Here is a 20,824-nt window from a genome sequence, read left to right as displayed (position 1 = left end):
AAAAGATAAAACTGGAATTAGTACAGATGGGTATTCTTGGTCAAACTCAGGGCGAGGCTGACTGAGGCCCTAAGCACAAATTCATCCAGGGGCCTAATTCCAATTAAGACCAAGAAGCAACATAGTGCTGCTAACTTCTGTTATATTGTCTATGCTTTAAAAAGTACTGACCTAATTGTGAATTAAAATGTATGACAAACTGTGTGTAGTTCAGTTGCTTCAAATTATTTATTACTGATGAGAGTTACAGATAAAGTGCTAGTTTTAAAAATAGTATATATATTTTTTTCAATATTTAATGTCCATTGTGATTCTATAAAGGCAACGCAAGGTAAAAGGATCAGCTTAATATTTTTGTTTTTTAGGTAAATTGTGAATTCAAAACATTTAGGGGTCTGAAAATATGTTTTTAGCTCACGACACATTTTTGAGCAGGTTTTCCCAACTACTGCAGTGAACCAGAAGAGAAGTACAGAATTGTAAATGCACATATTTAATCTATTTAAACAATTTAAAGCCTGATTAACAACATGTTGGAGGAAATGCACCATCTCAAATTTTTATAATCCTTTTGTTAAGTGAAATAAAACATGACAACTTCATGTGCTATGGCAACCATGGAAAAAGATCAAAATATTGCAATAATATTTACAGTTTTGATGTGTTTGTAAAGCTTCTTTTTTTTTTAAGGTTAGACATTTGAAGAAATAGCTACATAAGCTTTAATTATTACTCAAGCTACAGAGGCATTCCTCTGTATATGAATAACCTCCATATTTGAGAACATTTCCTGTGAGAGCCGTCAAAGTCTCTTGGTAAGTTTGTGTAGCGTCACCGTACTTGGAAAGCGCAGTGTTTACGCGGTTAAAGTTATATTCATATGAATGCCTGCCAGGATAAAAAGCAGAGAACTGCACTGACAGCAAATGAGAAACTAAACTGACACTTTAATGTTCCAGCTGATGAGTAAATGAAAGGAATTTTCAGAGAATCTTGTTCTTCGGTTTTCTTTTCATTAGAAATTAACCTTAAAATCCATCCAATATATTGTTTTCTTCTTTTTATATTTCACCAATGGTACCACATCAATTTTCTAAATAGATTGTGCAATTATCTGTCTATTGCTTCTTTTGCATCGATTTGTGCTTTTTATATCTGGTCCAGAGACCTTGTACAGTCACAACAGGAATCTATCCCATGTAAAAAGAAGGGGAAAAAAAGAAGGAAAAAAAAAAACATGCATGAATGTGCATGAATGTGGGACCATTAAACTTCTTTATGCATTCATGGAGACTTTAACCTTTTTTTTGTTAGTACAAATTAAGTGCAAAACCTTGGGATGTGAAGTGTTTCTTTTCTGTAATATCAAATTTTTTAGTCTTCAATGTCTGTTCTAATAACATACATGAGTGTGTATGTGTACCTGTAGGGAATTGAGAAGAATGAAGAGGTAGGCCATGACGATGGAAAATGGTACCAACACGCCGAAGAGCCATGTCAGTCCAAGGATTGGCAGCAACACCAACACCGCTTTCACTGCGGCCCTGCACTCACATGAACACAAGAATAAATCAAGTACGGAAATCAAACCACACACACACGTGAATCTGAGCTAAGAAACATAAGCAAGATCTGATTAAGTTCTGACAGTCAATTTTATTTAATTTCCAATTCAGATCAATATTATTTAACCTTTTTTTTTTTAAGTCGAGGAATATTTCATTTGGACAGCAACTCTTCCCTGGACAAAACCAAAGACTTGCATTACCATGCAACGCTAATGTGAGGAAAAAAACTTCAAATATGCACAGGAAGAAACATGCTTGGGAAAAAAAAATAAATAAATCTCTGAATTTTATTAACGGATATTGGAACATGTAAAATATGTTTGATCTGAAATGGATAAACAATTTTTAGACCCAAACAAAAAGTACAAAAAATAATTCAACTATTCAGATTCCTTTCTGATTATATTAAGCTTTATTTCCACTTCTTCCAGCTTGCATAGTATCCACCCTTGCATTTTCAACTCCTTTTAGAAGAAAACCCAGCAGCTCCAGCAGGCTGCTTCTTCCATACACAAAGCCATGTGGGCAGGAAAGCTGATGTGGTGACAACTTCCCACCCTCAATGTGACTTAATTCTGTTTAGAGTCAAATTAGCTTCCCACTCAGGTGACTGCCAAAACCGCAACAGCTGTCTGTGCATTTGTGTGTTTGTGAAATGACATGCACCTAGAACTGGTTTATTCTGTGAGCCAATGTGTTTGACTTTCCGGCTGCCGCCCAGAGGTGCGACACAGTTCAAGGCCTGCATTGAAAACTCTCACAGTGCATCTACTGTGCTCCTCAGTGGACCCACAAATTAAAACATCAACATAAATACACAGTTTTATTTGTATTACCATCAGATTTTAACACTAATCGTGTATGGAGGCAGGGTATGTTGCATGCAAAAAATGAACTCTTATTAGAGCAACGATACACTTCATACCATCTCTGAATCGAATAAAAAAAAAGTGATACAGTACAGTGTTATAAACCAAAAACTCTTACAAACCTTACAGGACATCAACACCCAATAAAAGCAGGACAAACACTAAGGAACTGTAGGAATTTTAATTATAAAAGCTACATGGAATTACAACATATTATTAACACTTGAACTAATTTAAATATTTTAAAAATATACAGAATTAATGCAAAGCTACTTAAAATATATATTTTGGCAGGTTGATAAAAAAGAAAATACATTTGGATTCAATTTGTGACTACAGCTTTCGCCCAGCATCCCCGACACATTCATTTTTAAAAGAGGACAAATGGTGCCTCCTAGTGGCCACTACCTGATCTGCTCATAGGCTTGCTCAGCAGGACTCATGCCCAAGGCCAGCATGATGGACCTTCTCTTTGCTGTCGAGATGGTGATGATTACCACCCTGGTCAGAACCAAGATATTGACCTGGAAATATATTTTAAACAAATGAAAACAGAACAGAAAAAAGTCAGATAATTACTCTTATTTTGCTGTATGTCTTTTCCTTTTTGACTGTTAGAATGTTCTGTGCAAACAAATTATTACCGATTTCCTTGTCTAATAATGTGATTCACCTTTAAAAAAATATATAATAATGCAAGCTCACATATGTTAACTTGAAGAAAAAAAAGTGGAAAAAAAAGTCGAAATACTTTATAATTAATGATCAAAATGTTGCACTTTTCTAATTTCCAAGGAAGAGACCAACATTTGGGTGACAGCAACAGTTGGATTTCCAGATACACAAAAGCTGAATGTTCTTTTTATTTAGCACTTTAACAGTGAAAGTAGCACAATAATCAACTTAAAGTAAATAAATAAATTCCTGACCATTATGATGAAGATGACCGGACCAACAAATCCCCAGATGATACCATTTTGGACACTGAGCCAACAGTAGTCATCAGCTGAGTATTTGCCTGAGGCCGATGCAAGAGTGATGGTGACGATCAGCACAGGAAGACCTGGTTATATTAGGATAAAAATGTATTTACTTGAGATTAAGTAGTTTGAATTTAAAAGAAAAAAAAAAGGAAATACATGGAGATTACAAACATTTTGTGGTACTCAATTATTTTTATTTATGAAACATTTATTTTAAAAGATGTATTCAAATTTTAAAGAATATCTGCGTAATGTCTAAGATACGTATGACTTTACAGGTGTTTTCATAAAGGCACCAGACCTGATTTGCTTTTTCAGTGACAAGACAACGATTCATATGCACAAAACCACCATACCCCAACCGATGAGATAGTAATACTTCATATGATGATCCTCGCTGAGGTTGACTGCAACCACTTTGCTCCAGAGCAGCAGCCCTTCAACCAGCATCCAACTGAAAGCTGCCATGAAGAAAAGATGGAGCAACGCAGCAACAAGTGTGCAAGCCACCTGTGGTTATACGAAAATCACAGAGAAATTGCAAGATTTTGGCTTACATTTCAAAGTGAGGTTATGCAGTGACCTTCACTTCACTTTGCAATTAATAATTGCAAAGAAGTCTCATAAAAGGTTCATTAATAAAATAATTAAATATGGTTGATATGATATGTAATATCATAACTGATCAAAATACTGCGTCATGATTGTTATATAGAGTTTGAAAAGGACATTTTCAGACACCCATTAGTAAGGCACGTACACATTTTTTCTCACTGTCTGAAACTCCTATCAGGAGTTTCCAAAGGCATGACATCACCATCCGGGCATTCCCCACAATGTTTAAAGCGACGGCAATCGTTCTGATCTGATTTAACTTCAGACAGTGAGAAAAAAACGTGTATGTATCTTTGCAATTAGTGCCTGACAATTTCTGGTTTCACCTCTAAATACAGCTTCCATAAATTAAAGATGTTGGAAAACAAATAAATTGCAATAGAATTACAAAAGACACTGAACATCCAAACAAGTTAATTATGTTGTATCATTTCAGGCCTTGTTATAGAAGACCTTATTAATACTAAAATAGCCAACAAGCATCTTCTCACCCTCAGGGGGGGAAAAACTAGTCTTGACTAGCGGTTCAAGGCATCTTGGTAACCACCAGAGGCTGATTGGTACAGCTTTTATGGTCACTTATGTTACATCATCTGCCAAAATTATTTGTTTTCCATTTGTTTTTACATATTCAACCTCAATTAAAAGCAAAACAATTTATTGTATTTGGTTAATTAGACCTTCTAATAGTTATGAGTTTGATATTTTTTTCGTTATCACTATAATTTGTATGTCATGCAGGAGTAAAATTAAAAACATGTATGTAACCAGTACAAAGTTGCTGTTTAACGGTGGCATGTTTTCCCACCAGCAAGCTTACAATAACTCATTTGATTCACATTTGTCCATAATATATGTCCCTAAGAGTGACAACATTACTCACACAGACTGATAAATAAAAGAAGATTTGTGTCCTGCCTGTACGGTACCTTGCTGTGTATGGCGGAGCCACTGCAGAGCAGAATCACCTGGGCACAGATCAGAGCTATAAACAGGTTTTTATGGATGGAGGTCCGGTCTGATTTAGGGATGCTATAAACACAGAAAGGGACATTTTAAAAGGAAAAATGTTTAGTGAGACTGAATCACATCATATAAGTGCTGATGAAATGTTTGAACTCAAATGAAAGTTTAGGTTTTTCTTCATTTGGTCTCTCTATAGATCCTTATGGCATGTGTTAAAGGGCAGCAGAGATCATTGTTGCAAACTTAAATCAATTACCCATAAAAGTACAAAATAAACGTAATGACAATACAAAACGTAGATTTATGTTAACGGGTTGAAGTTAAAGGAAGAAATGACAAACTATAAAGAGAAACTATTAAACGAAAATCTATGACTTTGACTATAAAAGACAAGCTCCCAAATCTAAATTTAGTGTCCATTTTTCATTAATTCTGCCTGATAATCCTCATGAGGACAGGTGTTGGTGAACCCAAATGGAAGGTAACTTTGGCTGAAGTTTTCAACAAAAACCATCTTGAAGTAGCTAAGTAAATTAAACGATAAATGCCAAATGATTGTTACTATTTCCTTGGATACACTGAAAAAGCTCAGTGTGACTAATATGTAAAAAAAAAAGAAAATCAATGGCAATCTCACTTAGTGAGATCAAGAATACATTTTTCCACGTGTAAGATTACTTTTACTTTTATTGTTAAGTTAAAGAAAGAGGATGTGACATCCATGTTAATTCAGATAAATTAATCCAACTATTTTATGCATGTGTCTATAATATAGCACCTCTAGTCACATCTGATCTAATTCTATAAATTTGCCACACGATTCCTTCAACTTGCTGAGATTTAATTGGAAATAAGGGAAAAGAAAAAGAAAAAAACCTTAGTTTCCTATTTTATTTTCCAGAAAAATACAATCGTTTAATGGCAATAAACATTTTTTTTTATTGATAACAGAATCCATTGTCAGATTAAATAAAACTCATTTAAATGGGTAACAATAATAATTTCCTTTGTTCCCGCTTAACTTGCTGAAGAAATTTAGGATGTGTCATTTTAGACACAACAGAATAATATAATTGCTCTTTTCACCAAAGTATTAAACCACAACAAGCTGACACAGCTTTATGCTTCTCTTTATGAATGTGCTGCAGCAGTGCAGCAGTACTAAAACTTCCATTAAAGCTCAATTATTTAAACCAATTAGGCTAATGTCAGCACATGGTGCTTCACACCAAATACATTTTACAGTCTCTAAGCAAATCTCCACCTTTCCAGTCCGTGTTTTATCTGTGGAGTGGGATGAGTTAAATGAAGATCATACAGCAGAATGTGTGAAATGAACTGCTGCCCTCTTTGCTTTAAGGACATTTATAAATTGTCAGGGCAGCACCTCTTCTGCTGATTGAGATCCCTATGTGACTATAATGTTAATTGCCAGCTGTGGGTTTCCACCATAAAACTTCGGAGAGGACTCACATGTAGACAACAGCAATTACAGCATTAGCACGAGTCAATACTGATAAAAGCCTGGAGGACAGAAGGGAAGCGGCCAGATTCCCAATATGTCATCCCGTGCCAGATGAATGTGTGTATTTTTAGTCATTTCTGTTAATTTAAGAACCCATTCTGGAGTGTGAATCAGCACATTTTTCTAATAGGAGTAAGATTAACTAATAATACAAGCATCCATTTTACTATTAGAAATAATCTGAATTGAAATGCATAACCAACACTTGGCAACAAATACCCATAGAATGAATGTTGTGGGAAAAGAAGTTTATTCTTAAGTTAAAGGCGAATCAAACCAGCTCAAAGTTTGTTGGCTGTGACAACACAGAGGCTATTTATTTGCATCATTGGCGAATGGAAAGGGAATGTTAAACAGCTACTCACTCCAGGACAGTGAAGAGCATCAAGGTCACCACCAGTGCGCAGAGAGATGCCCCACAGCCGATGAACGTAAGCTTGGTCAAAATAAGCTCTTCTTCAGGACTCCACTGAAACAGAGGACACACATGGTAATGGAAAAGAGAAAATGAACGTGGGAAACCTCTTCCAATATGAAGATTTGGTTGGTAAATCGTACGGTAAATCCTAAAATTTTATGTTGCTATATCTTACCTTTCAACAGCAATGATCTTCACATGAAAATACATTAGAACTGAAGATTGTGAAGACTCTATTCAATGTTTTCTCGTGTGTAAGATTAAGCATATTTTAGCTATGAAAAACAATTTCACGCCTTCGACTACATATTGGGTGCGAGACTAGAGCCCGTAATATCTGCCACAAATCTTCATTATCTTTATATTTATACTGATATCCATCTTCAATAAAAGTATAAAAGCTCTTTAACTTCACTAAAGAAGAGTTAAAATTAATTATGGCCTATGGTAGTTTATAGTCACCTGGCAAATTGTTTGCTAGGTTTTACATCTAAACATCTAAGCTTTCACTGAATAAAACAGAATGGAGCTGCAATTTAAAAAAATAGTTAATTTGTTACATGTAATCAAATTAAGTTAGTTAAACTTAATTTATTTACATTTGTTTAACCTGACAACTTAATACACCATATATGTTTGCTTGAATAAACTTAATTTGATTACGTGTAACAAATTACCGTTACTAACTTTTTTTGTTTTTGGGTCACCTGTTTTCTTTTCTCAGTGTTCTCTTCAAATAATATAGGGTTTCTATGAGTGTATCTCTAGAGTTTAAACCTTGTCCCATGCTTCAATAGAAACTACCACATATTAATTCATGTATGGAATTCACTTAATTACCTCATGTCAATAAATGTGTAGTTACCTTAGATTCCAAGTAATTCATCAGGACTGCAAAGTTGGTTGTGTGGTTGCACAGACATGAAGTATCACTAGAGCCAACAGAGATCAGGGAGCAGCCATCACTGGACCAGCCACTCCCGTGACTATGCCTAAATAATGGAGCACAAAAGCATTGACACAAACATAAATGTTCATTAGTTCTCCCCATGCATGAATGGGTTATCACAAGGTACTTCGGCCTTTGTCCTCAGGGGTGAGTGTGTGCATCTACAGTATATTTGTCATGTCTGCCTGTGTGTTGCCCTGTGTGGTGTACTCGGTCTCTCGTCCAGTGGTTACTGGAGACATTGGTTCGCATACATCTGTGTGTCGTAAAGGTATATAATACTAAGATGACAATACACTTTGATTTGCTATGCTTTTTTGGAATAAACTATTTAAGTCTGATCATATAAAATATGAGTTTTAAAAAACAATCTTTAGACCCCAATCTTGCCATTTATTAATTTCATTGAGATCTTATTGATAGAAAAATGTGCCATGTCTATTAAAGTGGATCTGCTGTTTGTCAAACTTACATCAGGCTGAAATTCCAAAATGCGCAAACAGCAGGAACTCTCCGGGAATACTTCGTCTAGAAACAAAAAGATAGATTTGTGTTTATTTGCCATCTTCTCCAATAGCAAAGTGTCAAAATACGAACAAATCTCTTAGCATCCTACCATGAGGATCCCAGCATGTTCCCTTACATGCACCACGGCAAAAGCTATAATCATTGAGGTCGACATTGAGTTCTCCAGAATCTTACATGCATCTTCTCAAACCTTTCTATGCTGCTATTTCAAGAAAATCAATGCCTTTCCTGTTTGTCATAGGACAATGTTTTCATTCAAATGTATTATTCGTCTTTCATTTTGGACTCTTTCCCTCAGGAAAATTAATCTTTGTAAATAAATTTTACAATTTTTGTTAAAATTATCTCATTAGTAAAAATGCCACTTTTGGTGAGAACAAAAAATATATTTAAAAAAAAACAAAAAATAACATAAATCTTTGAATAGTAACTTCAATAATAGAATGAGTACATGTAATGGTTTAGATTACACCATGAACCACATCCCGTACCACTTGTGAAGATGAAAGGGTGTACTGGACGGCCACAGGGACGGTTTGGCCCTTCAAGACGTCTCGGACAGTCGCTGATATGACAGCAGAGGTTAGTTTGCCTGGAAGAGTACTAGAAAGGCAAAGGACAGTTATCACTAACATAAATCTTACTTTAAAATAATCTTCTGGCTTCATTTATTTGAAGGACAGATGACTAATATAGAAGCATCAGTTTTGATGCAAAGAAAATTGATCAGATTTATACAGTTCTGGAAGTTTTGCTTGACGAACGAAATATAACAAAATTAAGAAGTTCATTAGAAATATGAGATAAGAATAAATGGTTGAAGCAAGTTCAGATGTACTGTTTTTATTTCGGAATAACATCAGTGGTGGAGCAATAGTAGCTAACCTCTCTGTTTTGTTTAGCTGGGTCTCTGTAGATTTCTCCGCTGCAGACACAACCTCACTAAGGTGGCTGTAGTGGGTATGAATAAGCATCACTTCTTTACATCCTGTTTTCACAGAGAAAGAACAGCTTAATGTGTAATCCATCATAGACTGGTGACAACCAAAAGAACAGAAAGTGGCTATGAGTCAGCAACAACAACAACAAAATAAAGATAACTGAAAGTATCTTTAAACAAGTTGGGCCTCTGGCATGTTAAAAATATCTACCTATAACAGTAGCTTGTGTTACCATTTAAATTTAGAATTTTTGTCTATGGCTGAGTTTCAAATATTAAAATCTAGACATTAATTTTCATGGTACAAAAACAGAAGTCGTAGATGACGATATTTCATCCCTACCTAATTTATGCAACCGCTGTAGTTCGGAGTCTGGGATAATCAGTTCGTCGTGACGACCTCCTCTGGGCCTGTGAGAGGAGACTGCAGATGGCTTGAAGACCTGACTGCTGCTCTCAGGAGAAAGTTTTTGCCACTTCAGGTACACATCTGATGGCACAGGAAGCACAATATATGCACAGCATCTGTTATTTTATACTACTAATTCATGCTACGTGTATGAAGATGCAAACTCTGAGATGCAAAGAATAATCCAAAACAGTACACCACCTATGTTTTTAGTAGAGAGAGTGAAGCCCCTTTGCTGAACAGACAGTGTGTCTGCAAGAGCTTCGGTGAGACTATCAATGCTCTTGATGATTGTAAATGGTCCAGAGTTGACCTGCAAACAGTAAAAACAGTAAAAAAAAACAACAACAAAAAAACACACAATTAATATAAGAAGGGGTTTTATAGGTAGAAAATTTGATGAGCAACTACTGTTACACAAATAAAATATCCTATCTCACCCCATCCTCAGTCTGACCAACCCACTGCGTAGCCGTTTGTGGCTCAAGCATCACATTTGCTAGGTTTAAATAGTTTGTAGCAATGGACATCATGACCTCTGCTGAATTGGTTCCTGCAGAGTGGGTGCTGGTCGCAATGCCATCAATCAGCTGAGCGAAGTAGAGGATGTCACTTGAGGTTAAGGGGTGATGGCCATCAGCCTCTATTGTATGCACAGCAGCCTGAGTCAGCTGCTGCAGGGAGGTCAAATCTGTGTTTTGGGAGGTGTTGATGCTTAGCTCCTCCATTACCTAGAGACACAGACAGACAGGCAAACAGCTCTGGATCACATTAAATTGACTAAATGATTTGCACTAATTAGATAAGTCCAAAACAGCATCTTTGTGGTAATAAAATAAAATTAGAAAGTGCTTCACAAATAAATAAATAAAAAACTCTATGTCAAAATTATGTCTGATATAAAAATATCATACCTGATATACACAGACAAGGTTTTTAATGCAGTACCTCTGCTTTTATGGTTTCTTTCAGTATACTTACAAATTTCTAAGTTTATGAGGATTAAATTACATCATATACTTTTGCCAAAGACAACTAGATGTCACAACTTACCTGCGTGATGTTTGGATATTTGCTCAGTTTACTGAAAAAAGGAGAGTTTGGCAAACTGGGCTTTGCTGCAAAAGTATAGACAATAAAGTGTAGTCAGATCAACTGATACAACAAATTTGACAGATGAAACCTTGTGTGGCAAGTTATTTAAACTAAAGTTTGGATTATAGATAGTTTTAATTTTATTTTCAGTTCTAATTATTATCATTCTTTGAGCATTTATGATTTTATCCCTGCCAAACTCCTGTGAGGTGTACCATAAAAAACTATTTTTATCACTTTTATTTCAATCTACTTGCTACAGATGCTTGGAACTGAACTTTCTAAATGACATTACAAACTGAAATGTTTGATTTGCAACTGCATGCTAGTCCGATACAGTCAGTCTCTGGCCATTGCCCTGATATGAGATGCTGATTATGATCAGCCTTGGTGCCTTTTTTACGCTTTACAATTACATGTGTACAGTCAGATATAGCATGGTTAAATACCACATAAAATATCCAACATAAGACACTCATAACAGGTTTTCATTAGAATACAAAAGAGTGAACAACAGACCAAAAGAAACTTACCCTTCTTTAATTGACAGACGACTCTCTTATATGAGCTGCACCTCTCTAAGAGACAGCTCTCTGTAACAGGGTTAAACACTCCACAATCTTCATCAATCATCTTTTTCTGGAAAACTTTGACAGTGAAAGTTTGGTTTTGCCAAGAAGTCCCATCCAGCAACGACTTAAATAAATCCACAGTGAAATCGGCAAATTTCCCTAGCAAAGAAAATTGGTAGGATTAATGCTTTTGTTAAATTAAAACCATTTAAAATGTGTTGACGTAAAAATGTTGTTTTTTAAAAGAAAAAAAAAGGTAATCTGAAATGCACAGTTTCTAAATATCCCTTGATTTTATTTTACAGTGCAAACCTTATAGTTTTCATTTGATCAAATGTACTATTCATATTGATGCAAATCGCTCTTTGTAAAAAAAAAAAAGATAAATAAAATAAAAAATAAATAAATAAATAAAAAATAAATAAATAAATAAATAAGTGTAAAAAGTCCAGTAAGTTACAAGATGTGTTTTAGAAGTAATAATAAGTAAAATAACTTTCAGAAGTAAAATAACTTTGTATTTTGCTTGACCACCTGCTTTAGAGAGCAGGAGGTCCTGGCTGATGAGTATTTTAGGGTTTAGATATTGAGCAGAAATAACAAATATGGAACGTAAGTCAGAAAGACAGTGAGTATACTATCATGTCTGCAAGTTCAGTTGTAGGAGAGGGAGTGAGGCTTTTGGACACTGAATGCTCACTGGGGACCATGATGTCAGAGAGGGAGAAGTCTGTTTTCAAGGGTGGGACTCAGAATGATCTAAGTTAAAAAAACATTTACAAGAACCATTTAGAGTTAATTTGCCAGCTACAACTTGGTCATCATTGCTCATTTTTATCCGTTAGTTCTCAGTTGGGTGGTTTAAAATAAATAAATAAATAAATAAATAAATAAATAAATAAATACAAATATTTCTCAGTATTGACAGCTACTGTAGACAGAGCTTTGGAAAAGTATTTATACTCTGAGAATTAACCATGCCAAGAAAATTTCTAACATATCATGACACTACACGAACAGACTTCAATGGCCGTTAAACTTTATATGTGATGTAAACTTTATATGTGATGTAAAAAGACAAAGTAGCACATCATTTTTAAATGAAAGGAAACAGTTTTATGGTCTACAATTTCCTTTAAATACTAATTTGCAAGGAGTGGTGTGAACTTGTATTCAACTTTTACTCCAATGTTTACTGTGAGTCCATTGAAGAATGTTTGCAGGAGCTTTTCACATCTTGAAGCTGGCATATTTGACAATTATATCTCAGTTAGATTAGATTGAAAAGTGTCTGTCAATGTCTAATTTCGAGTCTTTCCACTTGAAAGTGCCAGATGGGAGGAGGTTACTACATGAGCCTCGCTCAGACCTTGGAATCTTGTGTGCGCACAGAATCTGTTTTTGCCTGGTATCCATTAGATTTTTTTTTTGTCTGCATAGCAACCACACCCAACCCAATTGTGAAATCAACTAATGTGAAGTAAAAAAATAAAAAAAAAATAAAAAAATGCTGTATAGTTTTCTGAAGCTCTGGACTTTAAGGGATGATTTTTTTCCCCTTTAGGTTAAAAAACACAAACTACTTTCCCTTTAATTTCATCAAAAACTAAATCCTTGATATTAGATTTTTACAAAAACATTTTTCTTCTTCCTGTCATTTAAACTGTACCTTGACACGGGCTTTCCCCCCACATCTGGTCCTCTATTTCCAGCAATGGCTCACTCCACTTAAACACCAGCCCAGAGGAGATGGTTGAACAATCATTTTCCATAGTGAGTATTTCACAGCTGCTCAAAACTCGATCCCAAATGTGCAGATTGGTGATTCTCCCTGAGAATGCATCATTTGACTCAAAAGACCCATTCTGGCCCTGACCGATAATGAAGAAGCTATCTGGGCTAATGCTGTCATTATTACAATTCATGCCATTCCCCCTTGAAACCATGTGACCGTGAGCGTACAGGGCCCAGCTTCCGTCATCCTGGCTCCAAGAAACACACACAGAGTGCCAGGAGTCGTCATGTTCGAAAGCGTTGGCGTAAGGCCCTTGTTTGCTGTGGATCCGTAGAGCCAACTGCACAGGGTTTCCCTGGGTCAGATTTGCTCGGAGTTGGAAGTCATTAATGGAATAAGAAAAGACTGTGGAAATTCCAAAGGTGTTTGCACTGAAGTGTAGTTGGGTGCAAACAGTCAATGAGCTCATGGAGGGAAACTTGTGCAGAAGGTGAGCATGCATCTGGTCCGAACGCCTGGAGAAATCCAGAATCAGTGTCTTGGAAGAATCTTTGATTTCATCCCAAACAGAGAGAGAAGGAAGTAGTTATAAGGTTAATCGTAAAATCAAAGATGGATTCATTTTACTCCTAAAAATGTGGAACATTTGTGCATCTTATTTGTTGACAAAATAAGCAAAATAAACCTACGTTTTTGACGCGTTAGGGTTTTCCTGGCAATCCACACACCATCAGAGATATTCTGGTTTTTTAAGAAGCTGTTTAGCTGTTGGTAGTCTGCTGGGTTGGAGACAATAGCTAAGTTCCCAGATAGCCGCTTGCATAGTTCTTCTGCATCCTTCCATTGCATGGAATCGGGAACATACTTGTAATAAAACTTGTCATATGGCTGGCCTCTCCTTTTCACTCTTAATGCTATTTGAAAAGCAGAGACAACAAGTTGACAGAAAAGCTTCCACCAAAGTGGAAGTCAATATACAGGCGACATTCCAAAAGTTCAAGAGTGTCACTGCATTAAGACAGATGAGAACTGGCAAATAAAAGTTATTCTCCATATGAACCAGATTACTGTGTAAATGATGTGATGACGATCTAAACAATTTGATGTCATTTCAGGATTCCAGCCATCTACAAAAGCCTTACGAGAGTTTTCCAAGTCTTTACGGTAAATGGACTCTTCGGCCCCTGCCAGACCGCTAATTATTTTTTTGTATGTGCACATCTAAAACATGCATTACAAGGGTGGATAAGTTGCACTCGCTGTGAGTCACTCTCCAAGTGATGATGTAAGTGCTGAAAAACATCTGGGTGTCTCACTGAGAGGAATACCTCTCTGACTTGCCTAAAGCATGTGAGACTTCACTGCTCCAGCACAAAGTAATGCATTTTCCATGTAGCTCTCGGGCTAGATTAATCTTTTAAGATTTTTAGTCGCAAGCTGACCTGTTACATCAAAAGTCTTGAGTTACCTGTTTGAGGACGTTTCCACAAACATGAGTTTCCAATTAATAAGTAGGACTAAATTCCTGTTCAGTTATATCCTGATGAGTCTTGCTGTGCGTGCTAGACTGCTGCACGTTTTCTCTACATATCAGCTGATAGGCTGATAGAAAGATCTCCAGATCATCCACAGAAACGAATGCTTTACCCACTGCAGATTTGCCTGAAGGTTTTTTTTTATTTAGGAGAGTGTTGATCATGAAAGAATTTGGATTTTGTAACTGAGGAACAATTTCTGTGAATTAGGTCACCAGATCTGTATTAGTTCAGCAGATCTAAATTTTAAATCTCCTGGATCTAACAAGATTCCCTCTGGATGAGCAGCTGCATCACAAATTGTACATAAAAATGGATTTAAGTTTCTTTACCACATGCAGCTATGGGAAAAATTAAGAGACCACTGCACTGAACCCCACTGAAAACCTCAAAGTTATTCCACCAAATGTTGATTTCTGAACTCTTCCTGAATTAAAACATTAGTATTGTTGTTTCTAAATGAATGAACATAAACTTGTTTTCTTTGCACTATTTGAAATCTGAGAGCACTGCATATTTTTTTGTGAATTTGACCATTTGTCATTTTCTGGAAATAAATGCTAAATTTTTGTTTGGAATTTCGGAGACATGTTGTCACTAGTTCATAGAATGAAACAACAATGTTCATCTTACTCAAACATTAACCTATAAAGAGTAAAATCAAAGAACTGATCATTTTGCGGTGGTCCCTTCATTTTTTTCCAGAGCTGTATTTGTCATTAATTTTAGTATGAAAAATACAGTATGAACCAAGAGGCGCCATATTAACAGAAAAAAAATATATTGACTAGCCTTTAAATAAGCTTTGTTTAGATATGTAGAGTTTGAGTTTCCCATGTCAGGCATCCTGTTATGTGGGAATGGGATGCCAAGGTTTCCCTCCTGGAACAGCAACCCCCAAATTGATCAACAAATGTGCCACTGATGACTTACCAGTTTTGTTTTCCTTTTTTGTAACATGAGAGTTTATCATCACTGAATAAAAGCTCTAAAATTAAAGGCTGAATTTTTCTGAAAAATTCCGGGTGAAATTATGTTACTGCAATAACAGATGAGATTCACTGATGTCTACTCCTAAATGTGGTTGATACTGAAGAAGAATACTCAATAAAATATTCAACAGGAAGTGACATAAATAAATATCCAATAAATAGATGCAAAAAAAAAAGCAAGGAAGCACACCCACAAAATGAAATCACTCAAAAAACTAAAAGCACTCAGTATAAGAACAACAAGAAATGAAAATAAAACCAATAAAAAAGCTTAGCTGAAAAGAGAGGAAATATGCAGTGTTAACAAAATAATAATAAATAATGTATAAATAACATAATGTAACTAGACAAATGTGAAGAACATCACTGCAGCTGTTTTTGTTTTGTTTTTTTTGTAAGAGAAAATTAGCTTACTTAATATCCAGCTTTGAACGCAAACCTGTAACACAAATATAGGTTTAGTTCAGCTGTGAAAACAATTTAAGTTAAATTAGTAGGCAAGCGCTCAAACTTGGAAACGAATTAGTGGCCCAATGAAAAACTGCGTTCTCCAATTCCAGGTCTGTTTTTAAAGTGTTCAATTTAACAAGACGAGTATTAATAGATTGCACACGTGGTTTTCAAACTAACAGGAACGCACATTCCAAACAGTTTTAAAAGAAATACTACTGGTTAAAAAAAATAAAGACTACTTACAAGCAGAGATAAAATGGGGAAATACAACCAGTGCATCCTGAAACAAATACTTTGTTAGCTGGAAATAAAGCGACAAATCCAACAGTGATTTCCAAAAACAACACAACGCGTTGTTTTTACCTGATTTGTTCGTCTCTTTTGGTCGTCTTCTCATTTCAAGTCGAGCTGTGTCTGTGAACGCACCATCAATCCGTTCTGAAGTATGTTTACTTCTTAACCATGCAAAAGTAGAGCCGAAGTGCTGCTGACTCCAGGGAGCATGAAGGGAGGATGCAGATGAGGCTACGCAGACGATGAGTGGGTGTAGCCTGGAGCCAGCAGCAGAGGGTGGTAAAAGTAGGGTTCAAGGACATTTGGGGGCTCGAGGGTGGACTTTTTGGGGTCCAGTAATTTTAGAAACAAAGGAAAAAATTGTAGTGTTTACTAGTTTTCAAACCTTTGGCAATTAATTGTGGCAAGCTAAATATTAGTTTCTGGACCAAATCTTGACAAACAGTGTTTTTCTTAAAAGTGCTTAAAACGAATCGCAGTTTGTTCGGTTCTGTTAATCCACCTCGTATTTTACAGTGATACACCGTAGCTCAATGGAGTTAAGGTGTTTCCTGTATGGTCAAATTTCACAAATTACTGCTACAATCTCTGAGCCCTATTGTTAATACCATTGCATGCTCATATTGGAAAATTTATACATCTTTCCTTTTTGATCCTTGAAGATTGAAAGAATGTTTTTTTTCTTTTCAAGATTTCTACAGTGTTTCAGTTTGTCTTTGATTTTTTTTTTTTTTGGTCAAAAGTGGCTTGCTTTTTGTTTCTTTTCATAGAGTCTCTGCTTGTGTGTCCACAACTTATCGCTCTCTTCCCTGCTGCCAGTGTTGACTGAGCTTTGCATTGGTGCCAACCACAGAAAGAGCTGACCCTGCTTGACCTTAACCTTTCACCATGAAGGTACCAATGACCAAGAAAACTGTACTTCCAAGTGCAGATTGCATTTTAAAAATAAAGTCTTGGCCTTACATACGAGACAGTTTTTAATGTAAAGTTGTTTGTACATTTTTCTTTGGAGTTTATCATAGCTGAAATTCAATTTTCTCTCCCAAATATTGAGTTTTGGGATTTGCAATTTTATAAAATAAGCGCAAAACCCAGATTTAATTTGTGGTCAATTCTACACAGCAAAAATGGCACAAGACACATCACAAATAGCTAAATAAAAATAAAATGTGCAATTTGAGAAGACAACAGTTTAAAGACAGCAACTTGTTTCAAATATCACCATCTTCCATACTAGTCACTCTGAGAACCAGATGAACAAAGTGATTTCATCCATATTCACCTGTGTTGATGATGTGACATATTTTGTGTCAGTACAGTAATGAATGCTTTGGGCTTCTTTTTCCCTTGTAAATGATGCAATCGTCAGTTTTTTTGTGGGAAAGCATTAGTTTAATGTGTTTTTGTTTTAAATAAAAAGTACAAATATCACACAAATTTCAAAGGTTAAAATAAAATGTGGGCTTCCACTTCCATACTTTTTCAATTAATGAAAAGTTTAGTTGAGAGCCATGCATATGAGAGCCAGCATAAATGTAAACACGTTGAATATAGAAAAAATATGATTTTATTGCTACTTAACAGTAAAAGTCTTTGAATGGGTGCGCTCTACCAGCAATGTATTGTGAGCTGAAGGTAAAGAACTAGGAATCCATGTGAAATCAAGCCATGCGATTCTTAGCAGCTGTGCAAGTGGCTGGATTATTTTTAAAGCAATAAAAAAATGGTTACAACAGCATTCGTTTAGATACAAATATTAGCATGGAACCCAAAATTTACAATTGTCTGAGTGCGAATAGTGTGATATGGTATGCTGCAATACAATATACAAGAGCAAACAATGTACAGAATAGTGTAAAAACCAGGTCCTCTTATTCTTACAAATTAGCCTACCTGGAGTGCCCATAATTGAGACTTTACATGTCCCAAAAATATATAGTCCTGAAATAATGGTTTGGCAAAGACTGCCCTTTTCTTTAGAGCTTCTATTGACAAATCAGTTAACGTACAATTTACACTCATGAGTAACGTTCTAGCTTCACTTGGCGCATCATAAATATATTCAAACTGGAGGGCGTGTTTTTACCATACCAACAAGAGAAATCAAAGAAACTTCAACAGTATTTTCCTTTACACCATGTTGAAAACAACACAATTGTTACTTTTGAATGTTTCAAAGAAAGACTGTGTCCATTTTCTGCAATTTGTTAATGCCACAGGCAAGTATTTATTTGCTTAAAGATTGTTTCCTGTACTTTTACAGTTACTTGAATCCTAGCAGGTTGCCTCTCTATTTTTCTTCAAGGTAACAAGAGCTATTACACCCAGTGAGGGCTGCCACTGAGCGGCACACCTGAAGCAAAGGGGTACACCACTTTGTACACACCTTTATTTCTAACTGCATTGTGAGTGGTGGGTCTGTCTTTAATGGAGGAGTCATTTTCTAAACTGTTGTCCGAACCGGCTGAACTTCTGCTGTCGTTCACCCCCTGCTGGCTCCAGAAAGACGACAACAAGGACTGCAGGGCGGAGTGGAGATCATCTCGTGCAGATATGACTGTCTGAAGACAGGGAAGCTGCAAGGACTTAGCCTCTACTCCCTCCTTGGACAGGCCAATGACCAGTTCATCCACCGCCTTGGTAGAGGAGGAGATCAGCTCTCTGCAGCTACTGAGATCAGGATTTCTATCCATACCTGGAAGAACAGAAGCCAATCAAACATGCACTTTTTATCCAATGATCACATCTCTGTAGTGGAAGAAAGATAATCAAATTTTAACTTTGCCAAATTTGTTTTTAAAGTGTTGGCATAGAATAATNCAACTACTGTTACACAAATAAAATATCCTATCTCACCCCATCCTCAGTCTGACCAACCCACTGCGTAGCCGTTTGTGGCTCAAGCATCACATTTGCTAGGTTTAAATAGTTTGTAGCAATGGACATCATGACCTCTGCTGAATTGGTTCCTGCAGAGTGGGTGCTGGTCGCAATGCCATCAATCAGCTGAGCGAAGTAGAGGATGTCACTTGAGGTTAAGGGGTGATGGCCATCAGCCTCTATTGTATGCACAGCAGCCTGAGTCAGCTGCTGCAGGGAGGTCAAATCTGTGTTTTGGGAGGTGTTGATGCTTAGCTCCTCCATTACCTAGAGACACAGACAGACAGGCAAACAGCTCTGGATCACATTAAATTGACTAAATGATTTGCACTAATTAGATAAGTCCAAAACAGCATCTTTGTGGTAATAAAATAAAATTAGAAAGTGCTTCACAAATAAATAAATAAAAAACCCCTCCTATGTCAAAATTATGTCTGATATAAAAATATCATACCTGATATACACAGACAAGGTTTTTAATGCAGTACCTCTGCTTTTATGGTTTCTTTCAGTATACTTACAAATTTCTAAGTTTATGAGGATTAAATTACATCATATACTTTTGCCAAAGACAACTAGATGTCACAACTTACCTGCGTGATGTTTGGATATTTGCTCAGTTTACTGAAAAAAGGAGAGTTTGGCAAACTGGGCTTTGCTGCAAAAGTATAGACAATAAAGTGTAGTCAGATCAACTGATACAACAAATTTGACAGATGAAACCTTGTGTGGCAAGTTATTTAAACTAAAGTTTGGATTATAGATAGTTTTAATTTTATTTTCAGTTCTAATTATTATCATTCTTTCAGCATTTATGATTTTATCCCTGCCAAACTCCTGTGAGGTGTACCATAAAAAACTATTTTTATCACTTTTATTTCAATCTACTTGCTACAGATGCTTGGAACTGAACTTTCTAAATGACATTACAAACTGAAATGTTTGATTTGCAACTGCATGCTAGTCCGATACAGTCAGTCTCTGGCCATTGCCCTGATATGAGATGCTGATTATGATCAGCCTTGGTGCCTTTTTTACGCTTTACAATTACATGTGTACAGTCAGATATAGCATGGTTAAATACCACATAAAATATCCAACATAAGACACTCATAACAGGTTTTCATTAGAATACAAAAGAGTGAACAACAGACCAAAAGAAACTTACCCTTCTTTAATTGACAGACGACTCTCTTGTATGAGCTGCACCTCTCTAAGAGACAGCTCTCTGTAACAGGGTTAAACACTCCACAATCTTCATCAATCATCTTTTTCTGGAAAACTTTGACAGTGAAAGTTTGGTTTTGCCAAGAAGTCCCATCCAGCAACGACTTAAATAAATCCACAGTGAAATCGGCAAATTTCCCTAGCAAAGAAAATTGGTAGGATTAATGCTTTTGTTAAATTAAAACCATTTAAAATGTGTTGACGTAAAAATGTTGTTTTTTAAAAGAAAAAAAAAGGTAATCTGAAATGCAGTTTCTAAATATCCCTGGAT

At 35.9% G+C, this 20,824-nt stretch overlaps 2 protein-coding genes across 2 annotated transcripts in view; both read right to left on the bottom strand.

Annotated features, from left to right (window-relative positions):
* Positions 1–1,390: 1,390 nt before the first annotated feature.
* On the bottom strand, positions 1,391–16,654 carry LOC103131101 (adhesion G-protein coupled receptor D2). Its single transcript, XM_016665308.1, has 20 exons — positions 16,516–16,654; positions 16,396–16,432; positions 16,114–16,138; positions 13,862–14,086; positions 13,107–13,721; positions 11,399–11,596; positions 10,824–10,888; positions 10,211–10,501; positions 9,972–10,083; positions 9,705–9,851; positions 9,307–9,409; positions 8,913–9,024; positions 8,366–8,421; positions 7,810–7,936; positions 6,892–6,995; positions 4,965–5,067; positions 3,777–3,930; positions 3,367–3,500; positions 2,846–2,961; positions 1,391–1,544 (listed from the first exon to the last, which is right to left on the bottom strand). The coding sequence occupies exons 2-20, from the start codon at positions 16,429–16,431 to the stop codon at positions 1,394–1,396; spliced, it is 2,874 nt and encodes a 957-aa protein (XP_016520794.1). The 5' UTR covers position 16,432; positions 16,516–16,654; the 3' UTR covers positions 1,391–1,393.
* A 1,336-nt stretch (positions 16,655–17,990) lies between these two features.
* kif14 (kinesin family member 14) overlaps positions 17,991–20,824 on the bottom strand; it is a 29,827-nt gene continuing 26,993 nt past the window's right edge. Inside the window, exon 29 of the mRNA XM_007541456.2 lies at positions 17,991–19,141. Within this exon, the coding sequence (XP_007541518.1) occupies positions 18,765–19,141 (377 nt within the window). The 3' untranslated portion in view covers positions 17,991–18,764. The remainder of the gene's footprint in view (positions 19,142–20,824) is intronic.

Source organism: Poecilia formosa, unplaced genomic scaffold, assembly GCF_000485575.1.
Source record: "Poecilia formosa unplaced genomic scaffold, Poecilia_formosa-5.1.2 Scaffold10, whole genome shotgun sequence".
In the NCBI taxonomy this organism is placed as follows: Eukaryota; Metazoa; Chordata; class Actinopteri; order Cyprinodontiformes; family Poeciliidae; genus Poecilia; species Poecilia formosa.
Note: the sequence above shows the minus strand (reverse complement) of the source record. Positions and strands in the feature narration are given on the sequence as shown.